The following is a 10,528-nucleotide window of genomic DNA, read 5'->3' as shown; positions in this document are numbered from 1 at the left end:
CTAGGGTAGCCCCCCCCCAACCCCTGCTAACACCGCAGGCCTGCACTGGCCTCTCCCCTATTCCAAGAGTAACCTTATTGACCTGTGCCATCACATAAAACACAATGCGACAGAGTTTCTGTTTGGGATGAAAAGGTTCTGGAAACGTAGCAGTGATGTTTACATAACGTTGTGAATTAACTTAATGCCACCAAAGTGAGGACTTTAAAATAGCTTCCGTGGTCGATTTCACATAATGTAGAGTTTCCCACATTAAAAGAAAAGTTTGGGAATCGCAGTTTCCATGGCTGTGAGGAGAGAAGGGGGAGGGTCGCTGGGGCGAGGGAGCAGGATAAGGAGACCCCACGGGGGTTGGGGGCCTCGAGGATCGTGGGAGGGAGACGTGTGGGGAGAAGGCAGGGCTGGAGCCGTCTTCTTCCTCCCTCCTTGCCTGGGAGCCGGGCCCCTCTCTGCTCAGCTCTGTGTTCAGGCCCCACCTTAGAGCCATAGAGCCATTCAGCCCTTATGTGGCATTTCCTTGACATTGAACTCATGTCCAGCGTAAACTCCTGAGGGCCACGTGGTGCGGTTAAACGCCTCCATGTTGTTCCGTGGCTGGTACAGGCCAGGGGTGGGCGCAAAGACTGGGTTCTCTACCTGGTGGCTGCTGCCAATCTTGGTTTGGAACACGATCAGGGAAAAATAAATAAATTTTAATGAGTTAATAAAACACTTCATCTTCTACAGAGAAATAGTACACTTCTGCTTTACTTCGCGGAGCCCTGTCACGTGCTGCGATGTGTTTCTGAGGTAAAAAGTTTGCTGCTTTCCCAGGATGGTCATACCTGGGCTGGCTCCCTCCGGGGATGGCGTCGGGGGCGTATATTGTCACTGAGACTGTCACTGTTCCACTCTGCACTCCTCCCTGGGAGCCGCCCTCAGGAGCTCGGTCTCTCCCTACAGACTCATTTATGTTCTCAGCCTCGTCTCCTGTTTTGATGACCACCAGACTTGACACTAAATGCCTTGACTGTTTGCCACCAAACTCAAAGGATTCAAAGATACACCTTGCCAAGGAGATTCAAGAGCATGGGAAGTCCTATAAATGTCTGGGACGTGGAAGGTCTCCCCAGATATGTTGCAGGGTCTAAAGCTTTTCTTTTTTTTTTTCTTTTTTTTAAGCAGAGAGAGAGAGACAGAAAGCACGAGCAGAGGGGGAGAGGGAGGGGCAGAGGGAGTGGGAGTGAAGAATCTTGTGGGTTTTTTTTTTAAAAGGATTTATTTATTTACTTGAGAAAGAGAGAGAACATGCGGGCTTGCATGAGCAGGGGGAGGGGCAGAAGGAGAGGGAGAGGGAGAATCGCAAGCAGACCCCCTGCTGAGTGCAGAGGAGGGGTCTGACCAGAGATCATGACCAGAACCAAAAGGAAGAGTCAGATGCTCAGCCGACTGAGGCATCCAGGCCCCCCGGGGAGCGAAGGAATCTTAAGCAGCCTCCATGCCCAGCATGAAGCCCAACTGGGGCGGGGGTGGGAGGGTGGGGGGGAGCTTGATCTCAGGACCTGAGATCATGACCTGAGCTGGTATCAATAGTCAGATACTTGAACCGACTGAGCCGCCCAGGCGCCCCTAAAAGTTGTTCTTACACAAGAATTCTAGAATGTTTAGAGAAATATAAACATTGGTATGACCATCCTAAACGTCGCTTGCATGTGTTTGATTTTCAAAGTCTGTGAGATGACTTTTGTTTCTCAGGAATCACAGGTTCAGTGCCGGGGAGGCCTGGGAGGCAACTCAAGAGAGCACGGCCGATGGGCGGGCAGGGGACCCAGCACACTCTGCCTCCTCTCCTACGTCTGAAGAGGCCAAATTTCGCTCAGCGCCAGCCGCTAGCTTTTTCCAGCTTCTCCTAGGAGAAGCTGGAAATCCAGAGTTTCAAGTGAAATTTCCAAGTATTTCAAATGCTGCTGGGGCCAAACTCAGTGGCTCCTACTTACAGCCTCACGGCCAGAGTCCCCTGGAATCCCCCACTCATTCTTGGCCACAGAAGCCAAACTCCCTACATTCAGACCCACACGTCCTCCTTCCTCTGCGTCAAGGTCAAAGAGACCTCCTAAGACACCTCAGTCGTCCACCGGCACCTTGGTCTAAATTTCTTCTCCCTTCTGGGGGACTGTGCCTTTGAGATTCATCGTTGCAACCTGAAATCTGTCCCCACGGCCCCGGAAGCAGGTCACGGCAAGGCTGCCAAGGATCTCCTTGTTGCAGAATCCAGAGGATTGGGAAGTTCTTGTGTGGTCTCTGGACACCCTTCAGCGGCAGACTTCCTCCTCTGTCCGGAAACACAGCCTTTCCTCGGCCCCGCCGGGCGCCTTGGGGCTTCCCTTTCCACTCTCTGGCACCACACGCCCCATCTTTCTGGGCTTCTCTGCACGCCGTCCCCTGAACGGGACCGTCCCGAGGGTTCTATCCAGGGCCCTCTTGGCTCACTCTACACGTGCTTCTCGCCAATTATCCACTGCCCCACTGCTTGACAAACATGTTGATGGGCCTCGGACCTCTCTCCAGCGCAGACCCCCTCCAGAGCTGTGCACCCACGTGGCCTGCTTCCTGCTGGTTCCAACCCCTCGGCAGATGCAAATCTGTGCCCCCAGGGCAAGACAACTCCCCCTCCTCTGTTCCTGAGGTCAGCAGAATGCTGCTGTCGGGTAGTCAGTCGTCAAGCAGAAACCAGGCTGACATCGCCAGCCTCCCTCTCCGTCTCCGCATTGGGCCACTCATCCGGAGTCTGGCGTCTCTTAGCCAGTCATCTTTCTTAAAATGCATCCGTGTCTACATCAGCCTAGTGCTGCCCTGCCCAAACCCTTCCACGGCTTCCTGCTGCCCCTGGATAAAGTCTGAGCTCCCTGATCTGTGCTGAAGGCTTTTCTAGTCGGCCCCTCCTAGTCTTCAGGCTCCTGGCCCTCCCATTCAGGACTCCCTCCCCGAGCCTCTCTGTGCTGGACTTTGACCCCTGCGTGTACCATCTTTCCCACCCCCCACCCCTTCACCTGGTCCCTTCTCCAGGTGTTCATTCTCCAGGCTTCACAGTAGAGATGTCTTCATGCTGGCGGCGCCTGGGTGGCTCAGTCGTGAAGCGTTTGCCTTCGACTCAGGTCATGATCCCAGCAGGAAGCCTGCTTCTCCCTTTCCCACTCCCCCTGCTTGTGTTCCCTCTCTCGCTGTGTCTCTTTCTATCAAATAAATAAATAAAATCTTTAGGAAGAAAAAAAAGATGTCTTCATGCTGCAAACCTCCCTTGACTTTCCCTAGATTTGGGATGCCCTCATCACATCCCCGCCCCCCAAAGCCTTCTGAGCTTGCCCGAGGATTTCTGATATTTCCTGCAAGTATGTCTGTCTCGCTTACTATTCTTTCCCAGTGCCCCAGTGTAGTGCCTGGCAGGCAGGAGGCACCCCAATATCTGTTGGCGAGAGTTATTTTTGGTGATGGTAATGCTAGAGTTGGAAATGGCCTCGGCCCTTATCAACCAACAATCTATGGTCATTAGAAAGCAGAGTTGCAAGAAAATGGATTCTCTGCTCGATGTCCCGTGAGAGGCCCAGGAATGGTCAGACCAGGGCCTTCTCCGAGTCCAGCATGTTCTCCATCATCCTCCTCTCCATCTCTAGCCAGCCGGCTGGGCACACGCAGCTACGGAGACGTCTTGATCAAGCATCTCCCTTAAAGACCGAACTTAGGGGAGATGGTGCTGGGAAAGCAACATTCATCTGCTGCTCATGTCCTTCATGCTGCCAGGCAGGGTGGCGGGTGGGGCTGCTGTTCTGAGATGCCCTGGGGACAGTTTCAGAGCCCACCCCATCTCCATGGCAATGGCCACAGGGCACCCTGCCCCTCTCTGCGTTCCCTGCCGTGGTAGCCTCGGCACCTGCCATGAGACACGCATGTTCATGTTTCTTCCATCAAGCGTCTAAGCTAAAAGCAGGGAGCAGGATAGTGGCTTCTTGGTGAGCTCTATTTTATTTTCATTTCCCAGAGCCCATTAGCAGCGCCTGGCTAAATTTAGCCCATCCCAGGGGTAGGAAGGGGGGGGGTCCTCTGGGGGAGTACTGAGTGGGGCAGTGGATGAGAAGAGTCAGGGATTCCCCGCCTCCCGCCCCAGAACCTTCAGATTTTGGTTTTAATGACACTTGAAGTACACACATTCTCATTCTTTTCACTCCCCCTGGAGAGGCTCCTGACCCAGCCGGTCATCGGCAGGCTCGGGTCTAAGAAAACAAACGTCTGCTTTCTGATGGGGTCTCTTGGTGGGATTCTTTCCAGGACTCACGCCTGAGTTAAGGGCTCACTCTTAACATTGTCTTTGTCACAGAATGCCAAAGCTGGTCATCCTGCCCGGACTTCTTCCTCTCCAGCAAGATAAAGAGGGCAGAGAACAGCCATCGGGGCCCAGGCCGTCGTGCTTACCGCCCAGAAGATGTCGGGCATGGGTCTCTCCAACCAGCGAGCTCCTGGAGAGAACAGGGCTCAGAAGAAGAGAGGGGGCGCCGCTGCCTCTGCGGATGTGGGCCAGGCAGGGGCCGAGAGGTCGGCGTCGGCGGCCGCGTGGGCGGCCTCGCCGTGGATGCGCTGGTGCCGCACCAGGTGGGTTTTGCGGCTGAAGCTCTTGCCGCACTGCGGGCAGGAGAAGGGGCGGGAGCCAGTGTGGATGGCCTGGTGGCGCACCAGGTTGGTTTTGGAGCTGAAGCTGCGGGCGCAGACGGCGCAGGCGTGGGGCCGGCTGCCTGTGTGCACCGCCTGGTGGCGGCCCAGGTGCGACTTGCGGCTGAAGCGGCGGCCGCACTGCGCGCAGGCGAAAGGCCTGGCGCCGCTGTGGGCTCTGGAGTGCGCGACCAGATTGGGCCTCGAGCCGAAGCGGCGGCCGCACTGCGCGCAGGCGAAGGGCCGCTCGCCCGGGTGCACCCGCCGCTGCCGCGCGGGCTGCTGCCCGTGGGCCAAGCCGCGCCCGCAGTCCGCGCAGGAGGACCGCTCGCTGGCGGGAGCGCCCTGGGTCGCCGGCGTGTCACCGGGCGCGCAGGCCAAGGGCTCGGCGGCTGCGGCGTCCACGGTAGCGCCCAGCGCGCACTCGTCGCACCCAAAGGGGCGCCCCTCGCCGCGGTGCAGGCGCTGGTGCGTGGCGAGGTTCTTCTTCCAGCCAAAGCTGAGGCCGCAGTCGGAGCAGGAGAAAGGCTTGGGTCCGGGAGGGGACGGGGTCGGGGACGGGGCCGGGGAACCCGGCGAGGCGGGCGCGTCGGGAGAGGAAGGGGCGCGGCCGGCCGCCTCGTGCACCCTTTGGTGCCGCACCAAGTGCTGCTTGTGCGTGAAGCTGCGGGAGCACCGGACGCACTGGTAGGGCCTCTCGCCCGTATGGATGCGCTGGTGGCGGATCAGGTGTGTCTTTTTGCGAAAGCGCTTCTCGCACTCGGTGCAGGGGAAGGGCCGCTCGCCCGTGTGCGTCTTCTGGTGCGAGCCCAGGTGGATCTTCTGGCTGAAGCGCTTGCCACACTCGGCGCACGGGTAGGGCCGCTCGCCCGTGTGCGTGCGCAGGTGGCGGGTCAGGTGCGCCTTCTTGCTGAAGCGCTTGTCGCACTCGGAGCAGGGGAAGGGCCGCTCGCCCAGGTGGCTGCGCAGGTGCAGCAGCATGTGTGCGCGCTGCGCGAAGCTGCGGCCGCAGTCCGGGCAGGCGCACGGGCCCTCGCCGCGGTGCAGCCTCTGGTGCAGCCGCAGAGTCAGCTGGTCCCGGAACCGCCGCTCGCACTCCCCGCAGCCGTAGGGCTTCTCCGAGGTCGGGGTCCACCCGGCCAGCGCGAGTCCTTCCAGGGCCCCTGGGGGCCCAGGCTCCAGCTTGTACGCAGCGGCCAGAGGCCCCAGGTCCGGCGCGGGAAAGGGGCCGGGGAGTAACGCTAGATGCTGCGGCCACTCGACCTCCTCTTCCGCCTCCTGATCCTCCTCCTCCACCTTCACCTTCCGTATCATCCACTCATCCCCTGGAAAGTCAAAACCAGACGAGCCAATGAAGCCCAATTTTTATTCCTGCCCATAGGAGCCTGGTTCTACTGGATGTTTCCAGAGAGTGTCCCCGCCCATCCTCCCCCTCCTCCTCGGCTCCTTGCAGCCCAGGAAGCTGGTGAGCGCCCTCAGCTCCTCCTGGGGGCTGTCTCCTAGGCTTCTGCAGGGCTGGGGAGTGTTTTCCCTGCCTGTACTTTAGTGGACCCTGAATATAAAGGTTGCTCCAAGTTCAGGCCTCAGGCTTGCTTCCCTCCAGGTTCACCTGCTCAGAGTGGCTGCCCCAGATCTTCCAGCCCTTTCTGGAACTGCAGTCTCCCATCAGCTGAGCAGCTGGAACTCCCTTCTAGTTGCCTCTCCAAGGTTCCCCCTACTCCTAACTCCCTCCCTTCATTCTGGCCTCTGGAACCAGGCAGGAAATCCCAGTATAGGAAGAAGAGGATGGAGTTTGCAGGAACTGGGGAACCAGTAAACAATGCCAATGTTCGAGACGCAGGGTGCACCCTCTGGGGGAGCAGGTTTGAGGTCGGTCCCACTGGAGCTTTGTCCCTCCTGAGCCCTGCAATGGTCCAGCCAAGACGAAATAGCTCAGGGCCCAGACTGGGAGTGTCCACTTGGGTTCTCCTCTGCCACTAGCCAGTAGTGTGACCTGTTAACTTACCTCTGTGAGCACTCCAAGCTCACTGCATTTGTTGGCTTAGGTATAAGGGTTGTGTTAGTTCATGGTTCCTAATCTCCTGGCGACTTTTACCCAACTGCATCTCTGGGAGCAGGATACCTGATCTGTTCCCTTTCTCTAAAGCTCCCAAAGTCATTCTTGTTTAAGAACCACTGAACCAGAGGATCTGAGTTCCTGTCCTAGGCATAAATGCTCCTCTGTAGCCAAGCTGGTCTGCTCAAACCCCGGCCACATGGCAAATTTTCTTCTCAGCCTAGAATGTTTTCCCATCCTCTGCCCCACCATCAGCGCTCATGTCTACACCTCCCTCAAAATGCAGCAAGGGTCGCCAAAATCTTTGAAAAATCCAATGCATGAGCATCTCTTATCTACCTACAACACTCACTGGGAACACGGTTATACTTCCTTGCAATGTGGCCTGATTGCTATTTGTTCTTTTAATTCTTTATTCTGGTTCATATTGTCACCTCAGCTAGATTTTAGCTTCTGAAAGGCAGACGTCTTGTGCTCCATTTCTGTATGTGTCTCATAGAAATGAGGACTGCCACCACTTATTGAGTGCCAACCGCCGATGACACACGGTCTATCCGCTGTCACAAAGCTTCACAGCAACCATGAAGTGCATCTTCTCCCTGCTTACAGGTGGGCAGACAAGCTCCTGCACGTGAGGGCCTATCTTAGGTCACTTGGCTGGGGACATGGGGAGGCAGGAGTCAAACAGGGTCTGTGTCCGCCAGGGGCAATCTCATTCCCTTCTACCTAACACAGCCTGGACCGAGCAGGTTCTAAATAAACCCCTGGAATAAAGGACATCAGTCAGGTAGAAGGTGCCAAGTGTGGTGGGAGCTGGAGGGTGAAGCACGGTGAAGAGAGAAGTCAACCGTTCCGTCCCCCTGGGTGTGGGGGACATGGGTCCAGCACCACAGATTTGGGGCATCGGGGGACCACCGAGCCCAGTGGAGATTTAGGGGGAAGGGAGCTTGTCTAGGGGGAAGGCAATGAAAAGGTAGGTCTTCATGGGAATGGCAATTCAAGTCATCAGCAAGTACACACGAAGACAAGGGGAGGCAGAAGTTAAGACTTCGAGAGGATGTTGAGGTGAGGGTCAGTTTCTCTGGGTGACCCGCCTCTCTGAGTCCTGTCATCTGTGCTGTGGAGTTCCCTCTGGGGGCCGAGGCTTTAGGGCAGAAAGGTGCCAGGGGGCAGATTCGTCCTAGGTTGGAAGGGCCTGGAGTGGCTGCCTCATTCTAATAGCAGCTGGGAGTTGACAAGGCCCCGATCCCCTCCGCCTGGGCCCCCGGTGGCCTGGGGAGATGGAAAGACTCACCTGGGCAGGAGCCCATGGGCTCGGCCTTCTGCGGCGCGCATGCCTGGCCTCCTCTGCCGGGGCCTTGAGCTTCTTCAGTGTGGGCGCCTTCCTCTGGTCTGGGGGCCTCGTGCCCTGGAAGAGAACAGGCTACCTCAAGGACTCCAAAGACATCACAGAAGGACAGAGGTCCCCACTGGGGCCATCAAGCAGGGGCTTTTGAAACCCCAGTCCCAGTCCCCCTGGCAGGACTGTGTCCCACATCATAGCTGCAGAGACTGAATTCCTTGCTGCCCCGGGGTGGGGGGGCAGCCTCAGGTGCCTTCAAACCTGGGCAGCTGCAAGCAAAGGCTGTGAAGGCTGCAAGAGCCACAGCTGTGAGGAGCTTCTGGAATATGTGTAGGAGGTGGTGGAAGCAAGGAAAGGTCCCTGCCCTGAGGCTTGCAGGAGACTTCTACAAGGGGGCTGCAGACCTCCCAGATGCCAGATGGACCCAAGTTCCAGGCAAATCAGTGGGTAAGACCAGAATGTCAAGAAGCCAGACACGGGCCTGCTTTCCTTGTCTTCTCCCTCTGGGAGCTACTCGGCCACCTTCCTCACCTCTTCCGAATCTTGCTCAAATCTTACCTTCCCAATGGGACCCACTCTCACCCTCCTACTATTTAATCCTGCAGCCCGCCCCACCCCCACCTCAGGCCCTTCCCCATAGCACATATCCCCTGAGACAGTCTATAAGTACATTTTTATATTTGTTGGCTGACTTTCTGCCCTCCCTAAGATTAAGCTCCTGGAAGGCACGGATCTTCGTTTTTAGCCACTGAGGTATTCCAAATATGGAGAAGCCTACCGTGGCACTTAGTAGGTGCTCAACAAATACTTGAAGAAGGAAAGGTAGATGCCGCCCCAAGCCACTGCTCCTGGTCCCCACCTCCTTACCAGAGCATGTGCCCAGCACGCTGTCTTCCCTGGAAGGGGACATCTGCTCCTGGTTATTATGGGACCCTTCCCCAGGCTCACTTTGGGGGGCCATCTCCGTCTGTCCCACAGAGAATCCTGTTATAGGCAGAAGGATGGGGCCAAATAAAGCATCAGAGTATAGAACAGTGATCAAAGGAAGGGGCTCTTCCTCTTCACCGAAACAGCTAAGGGGCTTTTTCCAACTTGCTCAGGAAGGAAGGGTCTCTAAACAGCATGAGAGGGGAGAGCCAGGCTTCCCAGCAGCCTGGCCAGGTGTCCTTTGTGTCCTCAGTGCCCCCTTGCACTGAGTCAAGAGCAGGTGAAGGAAGAGAAAGTAGATTGAAATATCCGGGTATTCCAGACAGGAGTCCGGGAGTCCGCAGGTGCGCAGCGGCACCTACAATCTGCATGCGCGCTGTGCGCAACGGCCCGGCCGGACTTGAAAATAGACCCCATGGAACTGAGGCTGCCCTACAGGCTCCCCGGGGTCTATGGGGTCTCAGGGTGGCCATCTCTTGAGAACAGCCGGGCTGTCCGAATGGTAGGGAAGCAGCAGGCCTAGGGGGCCCCTGGATCCGGCCTCCCACCCACCCACGTTCCCTGAGTGTTGCGGGCTCACCCAGGGAGCTGAGGGCCTCAAAAGTCTCTCTCATGGCAACCCAGGGTAGCTCCTCCTGGGAATCAGGCCACACACCCTGAGGAGAAAACACATCCTTGTTCACATTCTTCTCCGGACAGCTGCCACCTGGGCCTTGGCTCTGCCCAACTTCTCCCCATCAGCGATCCCCAGGAGCTCCAAAGATGACGTCCCCAGGGACAGGTAAGGGCATGAGGGAAGATGGGTTTCAGAAAGCAAAGGGATCTTTGCAGGGCAAGGCCAAGGCGTTGAAGCCACTTCTGCAGGCTCTGGTCAGTTCCAGAAATCAGCTGCAACCCTTCCCTCACCTGGCGGGTCTCTGAACCGGGCCCAGCCCACCAGTGCTCCCCACCCCCCAGTGCCCTTGCCTGGGGACGTCAGGAATCAATCGATTCTCCTTCTGGGGGCGGGGAGAGGGTGGAGAGTGGAAGACCCCCGTGGGAGCCGGGAACTTCATCTCCTAGGCCCTCCAGCTGTCACTGCGGGAGCTGGCGAAATAGGAGCCAGCCGGGGGGCGGAGGTGAGTGCACTACTGGGCAACTGGTGGGGGAGGCCCTCCAAGGAGGGTCTTTGCTGAAGCAGGAAATGACTCTAGCTTCCTCTCCCCAAAACCCTACCTCAAAACCATCGCCCCTCCCCCCTCAGGGCCTCCCCAGGCAGGGACACCCGGCCCCCCAGCCCCCTTCCCCGCTCCTCTTCCAGCGGGTTCCCCCCCCCCCCCCCTCCTGCCTCCCCCCCCCCCCCCCCATCTCTCTGGCAGCCTTCCCTCTGCCCCTCCCTTCTCCGGCTCCCTCTGCCTTCCGCCCTCTCTCCCTACTGAATCTGGCCGGCTCCCCAGCTCCGCCCCCTGCCCCGCCCCTCCGGCTCCGCCCCCAGCTCCCGGCCGGGCCAGCCCCGCCCCGCCCCCTCGGGTTGGCCCTCCCGG

General features: G+C 58.0%; 1 protein-coding gene across 6 annotated transcripts in view; it reads right to left on the bottom strand.

Moving 5' to 3' along the window:
- Positions 1-671: 671 nt before the first annotated feature.
- Positions 672-10,528, bottom strand: part of ZNF467 (zinc finger protein 467) — an 11,682-nt gene continuing 1,825 nt past the window's right edge. For 4 of the 6 annotated variants that reach the window (XM_059396157.1, XM_059396158.1, XM_059396159.1 and 1 more), the window contains exons 2-5: positions 9,586-9,661; positions 8,946-9,062; positions 8,031-8,144; positions 672-6,005 (exon numbers count right to left, since the gene is read on the bottom strand). In XM_059396157.1, the coding sequence (XP_059252140.1) occupies positions 4,507-6,005; positions 8,031-8,144; positions 8,946-9,062; positions 9,586-9,619 (1,764 nt within the window). In that variant the 5' untranslated portion in view covers positions 9,620-9,661 and the 3' untranslated portion in view covers positions 672-4,506. Of the gene's footprint in view, positions 6,006-8,030; positions 8,145-8,945; positions 9,063-9,585; positions 9,662-9,971; positions 10,297-10,528 lie in introns of those variants that run through there. The other 2 variants (XM_059396160.1, XM_059396162.1) reach the window with 2 other exon arrangements.

This window comes from Mustela nigripes, chromosome 4, assembly GCF_022355385.1.
Source record: "Mustela nigripes isolate SB6536 chromosome 4, MUSNIG.SB6536, whole genome shotgun sequence".
NCBI lineage: Eukaryota > Metazoa > Chordata > Mammalia > Carnivora > Mustelidae > Mustela > Mustela nigripes.
Note: the sequence above shows the minus strand (reverse complement) of the source record. Positions and strands in the feature narration are given on the sequence as shown.